Below are 16,374 nucleotides of genomic sequence, written 5' to 3'. Positions count from 1 at the left end.
ATAGTATATTGGATAGTGATCTAGTAAATGTTATAGCTGGGAAAGTAAAAATAAATTAATGGAACTGAAATATTTTATTTAAATAAAACACAAACATTTTTTACATGATTTGCATTAGTGAAAATAATATAACCTAAAAAAAATAACCATATAAGTTTTCATGGATTTTGTGTGGTAAAATAAATTTTAGTTTTATCATATGTAAGTGACTCATTGATTGCTAACAACTCAAGAATCAAGATAATGCTAAATATGTAAGATAAGATCCAAATCATTCTGATTACACTGATGGTAGCTAAAGATTAGACCCTGTACTTAATATTGTATCTATTACAGCAAATTTTAATGAAAATCAGTCTTGTACAGTTTAAAGTTTTAATTTTTTTTAAATTTGTTTTAAGGGAAAAATTGGAATACATCTAGTATCCTCATAAAATGACCATTATGATTATTTTTACCATTAACACCACTAAAGTGGTGGATCATATGTTTCTTCATTACACCAACATATCCTAAAGATTCTTAAAGTAAACTCTTTGTATCTCTTACAAAGGAACTGGAAAAAGAAAATAATTTTTAATTTTGCACATCTACATATAATTTAAGTTCAACAGTTACAGGTGTAAAAAAATGTACAAAATAATGCTGTATAGTAAGCATATTTTTTTAATAAGTGAATATTATGTTTTTTGCTATTACAAAATTAAGAATTGTCATATACAATGTTACAGAAGATGCAAATAATTGCAACCAATGTAAAATTAACACTTATGATATTGTACTGCTCAGTTAAATTGATAAATGGAAAACAGACTGATTTGAATTATTGTTATTCTGAAGATAACAACCAATATAATTATTTTGCATCAAAAACTTCTTATCAAGCTATATATAATGAATTAGAATATCATCCACCACCAGGTAAATAAATGTAATTTTAATTAACACAAATTTGACTAAAAATAATAATAAAAAAAAATTAGTAAACAATGAAAAAAAGAGATATTAAAAGAAGATATACAGAAGATTCTCAAATAATAAAAATGTTAGTCTTTCTTATAATTATGATACTTGTAAAGCATTTGAGCTGTAAATGACGCTTGTCAAAAATGCTTTCTCTGAGGTTACGATTTTTTCTTCATATAATAGTGACAACAGGCCAACACCCAATTACAGTCATTCTATTTTTTCTTCTCTTTCCATGATTTTTTTTATAATGAGATGAACTATGAGAAGATATTTGTTATACAAACAGTTTGTTATACTTTTTCTGAACACCCTGAAAGTGTCACTTGCATGGTTGAATGTCACCTGTATTTTGGTGGGCTTGAAACTTTTCATCCCACACTTTCTTTACTAAGCCTAAGATAGATATTTATAATCTTAGGGGATTAAAATGCCATTTTTGGGAATGACTTTATCTCATATCAGATCACCACAGCCATTGTGGTGATCTGACACTTAATAGATACATAATTATTTAACAAAAACTTTACTTAAAAAATGGATTAAAAATTAATTTAATATTAAATTAATTTGAGAGAAAAATAATAAATTTACTTAAATAAAGAAAAAAATGTAATGGAGTTAAAAAAACATTTCTTACAAGATAACTACAATGAAATAAGTTTATGAGTTACATCTGGCAACATATAAGATTCAGCTGTGAATTACAAAGTCAACATTTATTTTAAGCAGTGTGCTGTATCACACAATATAATATCCATATATCATTTGAAAGCTACGGCCTCAGTAAATAGTTATTTAGTCTCTTTAGCTATTTACAGTTTGTTTAGTCTGTTTAATATTGCTTATGATTTTAATTTTTATTCATTTTGTTTTAATTATTTTACTTTACATTAGGTTTTTAGACAAAATCAACATATTTCATCATATGTATAAATACATATGTAATATGTATATGATAACCATGATAATATTTCTGCTTAAATATTAAAAAAAAATTAATGACTTACTTTCAGAATTATGTGAAATTGTGATTTTAATCGATCTTTTCAGATTATTGTTAATGTCAACATGATTACAAGTGCGCTAATGAATTAGATAATGCTTATCTCTAAAATGATCTCGAAGAATAATTTATGTATCATTTTTGAAAGTGAATATTTTTTACTTATATAATCACATTGCAGGAAAGAAAATTGAATTTAATAACATTTCTTTTTTTAATCTGCAAGTTCAAATCATTTGATGCAGCTGAATATGTTTATAAACAAATGATCAGAATAGAAAATATTTTCTTTAATCCTCTCTTGTATGTTTTATTGATTTTTTGTTGATTAATCCATACATCCAAAGCTTACACATGAGAATAAATTATGGAGATTTTGTTGCATATGAAACATTCAAAGCCTGACAAGGATTAGAAACTTTTTCTCCTGTAATCTGATTCCTTTTGCAGGTACGTTTGGGTGGCTTGTGTGATCACGGTTACTGGCAGGGATACCTCTGACAGCTGTTTTAGTCCGTTGTATATTGCAGCCAACTCCTTATCGTGACTGGAAATATATTTCACCAGTCCTGCACCACGATATTGCTTCAACGTCAAAGCAGCTAATCCAAATCGAATTGTTAATTCCTTCAAGCCCACCACTGTCTCCTTCTCTTCGGAAGACACCTGCCAGATGTGTCTCTTTCCTTTAACGTCTGTAACCTTCTGTTGCGGGGCTTCACGAACTCCGGAAGTACTTTGGTCGGTCCCTTCCTCCATGGGAAGTGACCTCCGCCGCATCTTATATTTTTAACTCCTTCTGTGTTAAATTCCTCGTATTTTGACACCCCACAAGCCTAGGTTTGGGGGGTAAAAAAAGGGTGGGGCCAGGTTTTTTTTGGAGGGGGTAGGTAAAATGTATCTGCTTGAAAATAGGTTCAAAAATATTTTGGGAGTCGAAAATGTATCCGTCCAAAAAGGTTCAAAAATTTTTCGGGGTCAAAATTTTGGGGGTGGGGTCAAAATTTTTGAGGGAAAACATTTTCTAAAATGTTTTCCCTCAAAAATGGGGTTCAAAAAATTTGGGGTGAAGGGGATCCGGAAGGACCCGGGACGCAAAGATACTGGGGGGGGGGATCGGGAGGATAGGGACGGCGAAATAGCGGAAAAGGTTGTCCCCCATATAAAGCGTGCGAGGACTTATTATGAATAGTGACGACACTGCTTGTAATTCCCTGTCTATTCGACTTAGAATATTTCTTCTCTAACCTCAGCAACTGGTTATATGTGAAAAACTAATGTATATAGAAAAATCGAAATTATGGTACAATCCGTGATCCAAAATTCATGAAACTTTAAGTACTTCTTTCGTAACCTTATCTTAATAAACTACACTACTTTTCCAGTTTAAAAACCACAAAAAACTAACCAAATAAGCCACTAGAACGCAGAGCACAGACAAACACAACCTCTCAGTATGAGCTTCCTTACTCGCCTTTTTTAGGGCTCTTAGTCATGATAAATTTTATACTTTATACAGTTCAGTTTTGAGAGAGTATTCAGCACACTTGCGCATTAATTTCATGTTCCTGTTTTGTTTAAACCATATCGTGAATGTGAAAATTTGGTATCTGTCGCGACTATTTAATTTTAAACCTGCTTATTTTTTAAAATTAAATTACGTTTTTTCTTAACATCCAATAATCATGGAGGACGTTCATTTTGTATCAGAACTTGGAAGTAAAGTGCTTCATTGTCAGAGTAGGGATCGTTTGGAGAGTATATAGTTTTATGAAAAAGAGACGTCAACGAATGCCCCAACGATCCCGCTAACAAAAGCTCGAGATCGGGCTGCTGAAGCCACTGGCGTTTCGACCCGACTGATTACGAAAATTAGCAATAAATTTGAGAAAATGACCGTTTCCAATTCCACTTCTACGAGTTCGGACAATCAAGTATTTCAAAATACTTTTTCTCAGTCGTTCGTAACGCCTAACAAGCGCCGGGGGAAATCAAGGTCAATAACTGGACTGAACGATTTTGATAAATGTGTTGTTCGGAGATCGGTGTATAACTTTCACGTAACAGAAAATCGTCTCCGACAGCCGAGTTATTGCGCACAGCACTAAAAGACAGGATTGACTTTAACGGTAGTGAAAAGAGTATTAACTGGTGAAAGACGCAAGGTAATCGTTCTGTACTGGTAGAAACGAGTGATATACGGGAGAAAACGATAAAGTATTTGCAGGTCATACAGTATTACAGAGAATCCGGCCGTAACATTGTTTACACGGACGAAACTTACGTCCTTAGTAATGATGTTTCTGGCAAGTCCTGGGAAGACTGCTTAGGAAAAATCCTTCGGCAACCGATCTCTAAGGGAAAGCGTTTCATCGTTATCCATGCCGGAAAAGAAAGAGGATTTGTTCCTAATGCTCCCACTATGTGGCAGGCTAGTCACAGTTCAGATTACCACAACCAAATAAACAAGAGTAATTACATAAAATGGATCAGTGAAAAATTATTACCTAACCTTCCTAAAGAACCAAAAAGTGTTCTCGTAATTGATAATGCCTCTTACCACAAAGTTTTAACTGAAAAGACCATCTAACAACACCAAAACTGAAAAGACATCTAACAACACCAAAAATGAAATGTTATTTTGGCTTAAACAGAAAGAATAGGATTTTGTGAAAGCTTCCTTACACCGCATTTATATGAAATAATAAAGCTAAACAAACAGAGATTTGGGCACTACCTTTTGGATGACATGTTAGAAAAAGAAGGCCATAATGTATTACGTCAGCCTCCATATCATCGAGATTTAAACCCAATAGAAATGATATGGGCTGAAGTAAAACAATACATTTGCAATCGAAATACGGAGTTTAATATTGAAAAAGTGGAAAGTCTGTTTGAGGAACAAAACAATTTAACGGGACCAGAAGACTGGATACTGAAATGCAATCACGTGATAGACATCGAAAATTAATGTCAATATCGAGAGCTTTTAATAGGCAATACTTTAGAATCCTTTATAATTAGAGATAGTGATATTGACATTTATACGTCTAGTAGTGACGAATCATAAAGTGGTTTTGAAGAAATCTGACGGATGTCTCATACATACAAGGTAATTAGATTAAAGTAACGGTAATAAGCTATTTGCTAGTAATTATAATTCGTAATAATAATTATATTAATAAATAGCAAAAACAGCAGTATTGTTTACATTTAAAAAAAATAGCAAATGTTTAAAAAAACAGCAATTAAGTTAGTATAAGATATTTTCAGGATAGTTAATATCGCGGTAAGCCAACCTATGGTCAGCCTATGTATATATACATAGCTTATGTACCGCGGTCAGCCTATGTAGAAAGCTTTATCGTGTATTTATGTAGAAAACTTAGAAAGTTTTATCGTGTCTATGGTCTTCTGGTATAAGGCCAATTTCCTACAGATCCTCTTTTATTTCTGTGATCCATCTGCATCCTCTCTTAGTGTTTTTCGAGTCGAGATTGTACTGTACTAGCTGTTTCAGAAGTCAGCGTGGTTGCATCTTCATGATGTGTCCAAAGAATCCTAGTCTCCTCTTACGCATGGTACCTGTGAAGGGTTCAAACTCCTTGTACATGACTTTGTTGGGCACAATCCACCATTGCCCGTCTCTCTGGTACTTCTTACTGAAGCAGGTTCTTCTAATTCTTCTTTCGATTTTCTGGAGTCTGTCTGTCTTTGATTGTTCATTCAGGTGGAAGAGTGTTTCTGCTGCGTAAGTGGGTTGTGGTTTTATAAGTTTTCTAGCGTCTTATTTTTGCGTTTGTAGATAGGAATTTTTTATTGTAAGTGTACCAGGTTAATTTGTGAGTTTTAACCAAAAATTAGCCTGGAAACCCAGTTTGTTTCTTCTTCAATCAAGGTTTTTCGTTGAGGTTGTTTGTTATTATTTCTCCGAGGTATTTTAATTGGGTTACTATTTTGACTTTATTATTGTTCATGTTTATTTCTTTTAACTGTGTTGTGTTGGTGTGTTTTGGAGCATAATTTCTGTCTTTTCAAATGTTATTTTGAGACCAATTTTATTTACAATATTTTGAACTTCTAATTTTAAGTTCTGTATTTTAGCTTTGTTGATGTAGTTTGCTAGCAGTGCCAAGTCATCGGCAAAACCAAAGCAGTTTGTTTTGACTTTTTGGCCTATTTTTACTTTAGGCGGCATTTTTTGAGCCATTCTCTCATTACCATTTCCAGAACGCAGTTGAATAGTGGCGGTGAGAGTCCATCGCCTTGGCGTTGTGTTGTTTTGATCTCAAATGGTTCTGAGACTTTGCCTCTGATGAATTTCACTTTTGACATAACGTTTGTGAGGGTTAGTTTTGTTACGTTTATTAAATTGGCATATAGTCTAAAGTGTTTTAGAATTTTTAGTAGAGCTTCTCTATGGATGCAATCGAATGCTTTCTTGAAGTCTACAAACATTACATCATGTCTCTGCATCTTTTTCTGTTGTAATCCATTTTTAGCTTGAGATTCATGATCTGGTTGGACAACTCCTCCAGAGTCTGAAACCTCCTTTGTATTCTTCTAGTTTCTTTCTCGAGTAGTAAATCAATCTTGTTGAGGATGATTCTTGAAAGTATTTGTATCTTCTGTCTAGGAGTGATATTCCCTTGTAATTGTTATGGTCTGTTTTGTCTGCTTTTTTATGTAGCAGGTGGATGAGGGCTGTCGTCCAGTGTTCTGGTAGTTCTTCTTTGATCCAGATGTTGACAAATTGTTGGTGAGGAACAATTTTTGCTGGCCTTCCTCCTTGTATTTAGATCTCTACAATTTGGATGGCAACTAGATCATGTCTTCATGGACAAACACTTTCATCCTTCATTAGTAAGGTTGGGAGGTTTGTATTTTTGGAGTTGTTTTTTGGTAGTCTCCCGACTGTGTTTTATTGAATTTTTCTTCTATTGATTTCAGTGTTCTTTATAGTCTTGTCTTTTTATTTTCGTTTGGGTTCGAGTAGTTTCTTTTCATTATTTTACTAGATTCTGGAACGATGTTTCTGATTTTTGGGATTGGTGTAATAGCCGTGACCGATGTCTCTTTTTACTGTTTCGTCGCATTTGCTGTTCCATCATTGATGCTTCTTAGGGGTGTTTTATTGGGGCCAATTCTCCTGTGATTTTTTTAAAGGTTATTGACTAGGTCTTTAAGTTTATCATGATTGTTATTTTTTGGTTGCTTTTTGATAATTTTCATTCTTGGTTAGTTGAGTATGGTCTATTTTTCTTTTAGATATAGGAACCTGGTTTTGTTACTTCCTTGGGGGAGTGAATTTAATTTTAATTTTGACTACATAGTGATCTGAGCCTGTGTCTGCACGTCTGAGGACTCTTACATTGTAAATCTCTTTGTGGTAGTGTTTGTCCATGAAGACATGATCTAGTTGCCATTCTCCTTTAGTGTAGTCAGGGTGTTTCCAGGTTTTGTTTTGTTGAAGTTTCCTCTTGAAATATTTGGATTTCGAGATTAGGTTGTGATTTCTGCAGAGATGAATAAGTCTCTTTGCGTTTTCATTTGTTCTCTTTTGGGCAAACCATTTTCTCATGATGTTGTAGTATCTTCTTTCTCTTTTTTTTCCTGGATGCATAATGAAGTGTCATTATCTTCTTTTCCTGCCTAGTTGAGCCTTGAAGTCTCCGATTAATCGTTTAACATGATTTTTGGGGATTTTATTTACGGTCTGGTCAAGTAGGTTCCAGAACCTTTCTGTTTCTTTATGGTCTCTTGGAGATTTGTTTTTATTATTAGTGGAGTCATGGGCATTCATTATGGTGTAGATTTTATTAGATGTTTTTAGGGTAAGTGTTGAGATTCTTGGGGATTGTGACTTATTGATCTGTATGGAGTTTATCATTTTGAGGCTGACATAAAAGCCTGTTCCAAACTGTGGGATACTTTTCATCACTCTCTTCCCAGTATATCTTTGTAGAGTCTATATCCTTGAGATGCCATAGCATCCTGGTTGGTGTTTCTTATTTCCTGTAGACCCATGATGAGAATTTTGTGATGGTTATTAGATCAGTAATTAGTTTTAGTTCCAGTCTGTATGGGTGAGTTTACATTGTGGGTGGAAATGTAGGTGATTTTTTTGGGATTTTGTATTGTTGTTGTTCGTGGGATTCCACTGCTATGTGTTAGTGTTAGGGATTCCAACCGACCACATGTTATCTTCTAAATGGCAGCTCACCATATCCATACCTTCTCTGAATTCTGGTGTTGCTTGGTTCAGCCGGTGGAGTATTCCTTAAAAGACCTTTTCACAGAGACTGTCAAGGGGTCACCTGTAGTGGGACTAGGTTCCAAGTTAAAAGTCTAGATGTATTCTAGTGAGGTGATACTTGATATAGATGAAGTTTGTTTAGATGCAGTTTACCAGACAAATTACTCCTATTTGTTTTCGATATATCCAGGTGCACCTCGACTTGGCTCGACAAGGCTCGATCTGACTTTTGTTAAAGTTGCTATTTTGGAGAAAAATTAAAAAAATCTTATCCTAAACATTACATCCTACTGTAGTTTTTAATAAAAATGTAATATTTTATGTTTCAGAAGAATGTAAAGTAGAATCACTATGGATGTTAGTTCGACATGGTACATGTTATGCTACTGAGAGTAAAATGAGAAATTTTCAACAATTATGGAGATTGAAGAAAATGATACTGAGAAATCATTATTCTATAAAAAGTAGAAGAGATATTCTAACATAAGTTGTATAAAATTTGTAGTGAAATAAGTCATTTATAGGAGTACATTAATTGATTTCCAAACTGATGGTGCTAGTTGAAGTTTTTCTTAAATTGCTATGAATAAAATTGAATTCAGGTTGTAGCATGCTGCATCACCATTACTCATGAAGAGTAAATGCGCATCACACAATATTTTAGTCTATGACAGATGACAATGATAATTGTTTAAACTGTAAATTTTTTAATCTGACCAAATATAACAATGAGTTTTTAAAACTCATTTTATTTCATTCTTAGTCACTCTTCTGGCTGTTTTTAATGATTGGTGCTTTTGTTCTCCAATCACAGAAGCCTTGTATTTGGCGACAAGGCAACACAAGACAACTGAACAGCAGTTGCATTTTTGTATATGTTAATAAAAAAAAAAAAAATAACATGAATTAAATTTTATAGCTGAAGATATTTATAATAAAAACATTAATTTTCTTGACCACTAGCAAAAAAAGTAACTTACAAAAATAGAAAACCAATGAATGACAGACACTTTCCCATTATATTTCAAACCATCTAACTGCAAATTATATGCTTTAGAAGCATGATCAACAGGTTATTAAACACATCCATATCACCTGAAAAACACATAGAAGAACTTAGCACTTGAAATATGTAGTACATGTGAATGATGTAACAGTTAACAGAACATTCACCTACACAAAAAGAAATAAAAATATTATTAAAGATAAACAAAATAGAAAACATAGCTCATTAACATATACAGACAAGGACTAAGAGAAAATAGCTCATAAATTACAAAAATCTGGATAAAATGTGGCCTTAAGAACAACAAATAAAATTAATTATTATTAAACACAGAATATTATCATCCAGCAATCACAATGACCCTGGAGAAATTTATAAACTAAACTATTTTGACAAATCAGTGTTCTACTTTGTCAAATAAAGATTCAGTCATCTAATCTAAGCTCTCTATAGCAACAATGAGACAACATTTGCTACCCATCTTATAAATGAAATTCACAAATCCATTAACACAGATTATATATTAACATTAATATTCTACTCATACATTAAAAAGAAAGACTTCTTAACATAGTTTGGGCATTATGAAATAAAAAAATACACAGTAATGGTACACTACTGATCAGACTAAATTGAAATCTAATTCTTTTCAATCACATTTTAAATAATCTGTCTAATTATAAAGAAAAAACCCACCTGCAATAACATCAGTTGATGTCATGATGAGAACAGCAGAATCAGTTACTGAAAATAGTCATAAGAGTGACTATAAACATTATGAATTAAATATTTAAAATTGTAATTATTAAATTTAGTTTGGTTTGTCATTTAAAAAAATTTAAATCTTAAATGACTTAATGTGATGTACTGGTGTATCATCTATACATTAATGTATTGTTCCCAATATATAGTGTGTTAGTGCATGTCCAACGGTGTAACTACGAAAGAATATTTATGTTTTCTAAACATTTAACTTTATAGTTGACTACAAATTAAATGTTTGCTCAATTTTGTAACAATGCAAACTGATGCTAAAAAATAAAATAAAACAAAAAAATAATTAAAGAAAAAACAACAGCTTCAGGTTTACCAACAAAAAATATGCTAGTTAAATATTTAAAAAAATGTAATTCGTTTAAGCATGTTTTTTTGTTACAACTATTATACTGTGAAAGAAAGATGTAAAATATTTAAGAAACTGAAAACTGCCAGATATAAAATTAGACTAAATTCAAATCTTAATTCTTTTCAACTGCATTTTAAATAATCTGTTTAATTAAAAAAAAAAAAAAAAACCTGCCGGTGATAATACTAGTTCATGTCAGTTTATACATATAAAATAGAAAATATTTATTTTATTGTTATACATATAAAATAGAAAATATTTATTTTATTGTTATACATATAAAATAGAAAATATTTATTTTATTGTTTAGTCAGTTAAACATTCAAACCAATAATATTTTATGGCTTGTCTCGATTTGCTCAAAAGGCTAAGTATGCATGAGGATTTATGAGTGTGTATGGATACATTTTTTACAAAAAAAAAAAATGTAATGTTACACCATTTAATAAAATTTTTATTTTTTTTGTAACTGGTACTGTAAGCAATATGCAAATCTCTAAATAATATTTTTATTTACTCAGACACTAATCTGAATCTTAAACAAAAAATATAGATTTCGGATTAAATAAAGTAATTTATTTAAGCATTTTTTTTTTTTATTACAGCTAGTATGCTTTGTGAGAAAGATATAGAAAATTTAAGAAACTGGAAACTCCCAGATATAAAATTAGTAGTTAGTGACCATCTCACTCCAGAAGGTCACAAAGAAATGCTGGAACTAGCAAGACGATACAAAAAAAGATTTCCTGAAGTTTTTAACCATAATCTTTCATCTAGTTCATACAAGGTTTGTGTAGATGACAACTGTACATGAGTAATATCTGATACCTTTTTGTGAAGCTCCAACCTCAGTAATAATGAACAGGTTAAGCACTAGTTAATAATTCATCAGTGTTGCAACCTTATATACAAAATAACATATATATATACACATATCCAATTATAAAAAAAAAACTGCCAGCAATAACATCAGTTGATACCTACATTCAGAGTGATTCCAAATTGCACAGCAATTTCTCGGGAAATATTTCTATAGCTAAAAATAAGAAAAAAAGTTCATATAAACATATGTTAGAAAACGTTTGTTAGTGAGTTTTGGCTTGTGAAATATTTAGCCCTGCTTTCTGGTCCCTCTATGAAATTACTAAAATTCTTGGGGTACAAATTGAGGGGTAAATTTGGTACTTCCTTATGGTTTCTGATATAAGAAATTGAATAAAAGTTGGACCAGACTTCTATCTTACTTAGATTTAATTTCTCTTTCTTTTAAAAACTAAGAAAAATTATTAACTACTATTAGAAAGAATGTTCATTTTACATCTTGAGAGAGTTCTATTCCCTTAAAAATCAATTTCCTATGTATTCCTTTTCAAAATTTGCAGTTTTTTTATGTTTCATTCAGCTTAACAATATAAATGAAACAAGTAGTTTCGGAATAGATTTAATTAAACAACACCACCAACAAGTTTTTAGGCAATACCTAGGATAAATTTTTTGTTACGGGTCATGACTGGTTTAGTGCTATTTTCTGTTTCTTTCTATTCTGTACTAACCATTTTTCCTCAACCTGTATACTACATACTCCAGTATTTGATTTATGCATTCTAATCATTGTCTTAATTAAAATTTCTTATTTCTACACACTGTATTAAAAGAATTGATTAAATGGGTATTTTAATGTGTGACCCGCCAACCTAATAAAATTTTACAAGTTTCTGCCATAAATGTATTCCCTGTTCTATTTATTTCTATTCACTTATTAACATGGAGGAGTGGTAGTATCTGGCTTTCTTCTGGAAGATTCTGGGTTGAAATCCCAGTCAGGTTGGAGATTTTATTATCACAAAATATTTGTGATAAAATTATAAAAAATGTTATAATAACAAAAATTATTTATTTATTATTAAAAACATACAAATGAACAAGTATAAGCTTATAATTGGATATGGGCTTATTTCTTACTGGTGGGAAAATAAATAAATGAATATTTTGACTCCATCAGTTGAAAATCAGACCATCTAATTTTCAACATTATTTTGTAACATCATTTTAAAGACCTTTTATTTTCCTTTCTGCTTTTTCTATTGTCCATATTTTTCTACTATAAAAGCCTACACTCCATACAAATGATTTTATAAGATTTCTTTATAATTTTTTCGGTCTAGATTTGATAATAGTAATTTTTTTTACATTAAAAATGTATATGAAGATCAAATTATCATAAATTAAAAACCCAGTGGTGTTAAAAGAAAAATGATAAGACTACAGCTGTTTTATTTTATTGTGAAATTACTTTTCTCTTGATTTATGTGTATATCAGATAAAAGTATGTAATTGCTTTCTTGTAATAGTTTCAGTATACACCATTCTGGAAAGACAGAGTAAGTGCTATAGCTTTTGGTGAAGAAATTTTTGCCGCACTATCATCAAATCTTCAGCTTCGTCAAGAAATTATTCCTTTTCCAGATACTTCTGATCTCTTATTACTTGTAAGTTCTACACATTATTAATATTTTTAGAAATTCATTCAAGAAATTACTTATAATTCCTATATATTTTTTAAAAAATAAAGAGAACTGAATAAAAATATATAGTTTTGAAATGCTTAGGCAGTATTTTATGAAATAATTCTGTATATGCTGTAATGCATAATGTTCAACTTATAAGTAAAAAAGAAATATAATATTTAATTTTTTTATTTGTTTGTATTGTTTGGTTTTGTACTTGTTTTGATGGGCTATGGGTACAATGTATTTTATTGTACCCATAGTGTATTTATTTTATTTGTATATACATAAAACACCCTTATACTTGTCTTTATTTGCACAAAGACTAACTACATATGAACATTTATGAGAAGCTATGAGGGTAAAACAAACAAAATACAACTTATATAAATAACACCCACTGACTTTCATAAAAATTTATTCAAACTTGTTTTTTTCCATTGTTTGCACAAATATTTCTCATTGCATAGGATACATACATTTTAATACAACAAAGCTCATGTATTAAATGTTATTACCTAACGGTCAAAGCCCTAGAGCAGTGATTCTCAACCTTTTTAGCTCCATGATAATCAAAAAGTAAAAAAAAAAATTATAATGATTATTTCACAACCCCTCAACCCCAACCCAATGAAACCAAGTTAAAACTATTTAGCTACGTTGATAGCGGCGGGTATGGACATGCATGTATAGTATGCAAATATGAGCAATTTACAGGTTCCAACTTGATGTGTACGTGTTCTTGTAATTTGCTATGCATGCACAATATTTGCTGTGAGACCTCACATTTGGACATGTATATATGTTTGAACATGTTGTACTCTCAGCAGCATAAAGGAGGTATTATGGATTGGAGAACATCAGTTTATTTTTGAATGTGAAGCATGCGTCTGGTGCCTTTATTTAAGATTTTAAAAGTGTAGTTTCAATGAAATTAATAAGAATTGAGGTTTCAGTTTTTTAGTGTGCGATCAAACAGTGTAACTGTTGTTTTTTCAATTAGAGATTTTTATGCAAAATGGATAAATTTGTGAAAAATGAAGTGAGCCATCTACATCTAGTGAATCAGTTGGTAAAAAGACAAGATTATACAGTGACAGCTATTTAAATTATGGTTTTACCTCATTGGATGGAAAGCCATAGTGTGTTGTTTGCTTTCAAGTCCTCTCTGATGAAAGAATTAATCCATTAAAATTAATTTAACACTTGGAAACTAAACATCTGGATCATAAAAGCAAATCCTTGGAATTTTTAAAAGAAAATTACATACTTTGAGAAATCAACATGCTTCTATTTGGAAATTAAGCCATACTGGTAAAAGTACACTTGAAGCATCATATCTTGAAGCAGTAATTGTAGCTAAACCCCCATACAATCACAGAAAACCTCATATTGCCTGCTACAATTGATATGGTCAGTGTTTTAATAGGCGTGGAAGAAGCAAAAAACTGAAAAAAATTCTGCTTTCTAACTACACAGTATCAAGGCATATGGTATATACTGCCATAAGGTATATGGCAGACTGCCGATGTTCATGATCAGATAATTCAGCAAGTGAGTTCAAGTGAATTTTCTAGTATTCAATTTGATGAATCAACAGATGTGGCAAACATTTTTCAGTGCTTATGTTTTGTCAGATATGAATGCAAAAGGGACAGATCAATAAAAAAAATATGTTGTTTTGCAAATCAGTACCAGGTCATACAACAGGAGAATGTCTTTTTGATGATTTTTGTGAAGTTACTTAAAACTATAATGTAGATTGGGCAAAATGTATTGCAGTATATAGTGATGATGCAAAGGCAACATCAAGTGAATTTCTAAAAAAAATTAAAGGATCGTCTTATACAAAGGACAGAATGGATGCACTGCTTCCTTCACAGACATACTCTTGCCACAAAAATATGCTGGATAATCTCAAACAAATTCTTTATAAATTTTATTAAAAGTCGACCTTTACAGAATAGGCTATTTGCTAAACTGCGCAATGAAATGAGTGAAAAGAAGAAAATCTCTTCTTCTCCTTACTGAGGGATCTGAGGGTCAGATGGTTATCGCAGGGAAAAGTTTTAATTCAGTTATTATGAATTAATAGTATTTTTCCAAGATAAACAAACACCATTCAAAATGTTTGAATGTGTTTACAGAAGAATGAGTAAGTATATGTTGCTATTGATTACATACATATAACATATACCAACACATACTTATTCTTCTGTGAAAACATTTAACTAATACTTGGTTGTTCAATGACAGACTTTCATTAAGAAGCTTGATATCTGGATTATTTGTCTTCAAAGTAAAAATTTTGATGTTTCCACTCACTTCTGATTATATTGAGATAGTGCCTTTTTCATATGGATGAAGAAGACAATATTTTTCACCACAGTTTGGATAGCATGAAAATGCATTTGCTGAACTACAACTTCAGTTGGCAGAGTATTTCCCAGAAGATAAAAATAATTTCTTGAAGAGATGGGTACTGAATCTATTTAATTGTTGCAGCTGCTAGGATGCCAATTAAGATTCAAGACCAGCTCATTGAAATGTCTGCCGATAAAATATTACAACTACAATTCACATCTGAAGATTTAGATACATTTTGGCTTGCTTGTCAAAGTGAATAAGGAAATTTAGTCACAGAAGCATTGAAAATATTAATCCCTTTTGTCCCATCTTACCTCTGTGAAAAGGGTTTTTCATCTATGGTTATGCTAAAAATTAAATATGGGGATTATCTTTTACCACTTGAAAATAGTTAGCTTTTGTGCATTTCTAACATAATCCACGCATGGAGTATTTTATTTGTATTTAAATAAAATACAAACATAATTCATTTATTTTCTTTACATATGTACCTATATATATAAGTAAAATGTTTATAATAAATGATTTTTTTTCTTATAAAATAATTTTATTATTGTTTAATAATTTTGTGATCCCCTTTCATATCAGAGCAACCCCCCAGTATTTCTCAACCTGGAGGTCATGACCCCCAGATTGAGAACACTGCCCCTAAAGGGTGCTGTTCAGTATCATGCAAATTCCTAAGAGGACATACAATTATCATTCATGTGCAACTTTGTAGGTTGTTATTGAATTTTCTGTTTTTGTCCTTTAATATCATATTCTGGTTTCATAATTACATGGTCAGTATTTAAAGAAAGAATGGAAATATTATAAAAATAAAATGTAATTCTTTATTTAAGGGTGTCATAGATTGCTATTTTTTTTTTTTAATAATATTAATGTTTGAACCACTTTTTTAACCACAGGAATATTTTCTAGGAACCACAGGAGATAGACTATATATTTTTTACATACTTTTGAATCTTCTTTGGTTACTTTACATTCGATATTTTCTTATTAAGTTTAATATTAAAAAAAAGTGAAGTTTCTGCAAAAAGAGTGTTATTGTTACCATATCAGAGAAAGCAAAAACAGATAATTAAGTGAACTGTTGCATCATCAGTTTTATGTCATGAGTCAATGCTTAGAAAGGAGGAA

General features: G+C 31.1%; 1 protein-coding gene across 1 annotated transcript in view; it reads left to right on the top strand.

Annotated features, from left to right (window-relative positions):
• The first annotated feature begins 722 nt into the window (after positions 1-722).
• Positions 723-16,374, top strand: part of LOC142330697 (multiple inositol polyphosphate phosphatase 1-like) — a 30,036-nt gene continuing 14,384 nt past the window's right edge. The window contains exons 1-4 of the mRNA XM_075376143.1: positions 723-921; positions 8,558-8,620; positions 10,966-11,147; positions 12,712-12,849. Of these exons, the coding sequence (XP_075232258.1) occupies positions 723-921; positions 8,558-8,620; positions 10,966-11,147; positions 12,712-12,849 (582 nt within the window). The remainder of the gene's footprint in view (positions 922-8,557; positions 8,621-10,965; positions 11,148-12,711; positions 12,850-16,374) is intronic.

This window comes from Lycorma delicatula, chromosome 9, assembly GCF_047948215.1.
Source record: "Lycorma delicatula isolate Av1 chromosome 9, ASM4794821v1, whole genome shotgun sequence".
NCBI classification, from domain to species: domain Eukaryota; kingdom Metazoa; phylum Arthropoda; class Insecta; order Hemiptera; family Fulgoridae; genus Lycorma; species Lycorma delicatula.
This window is presented reverse-complemented; position numbering and strand designations above follow the sequence as displayed.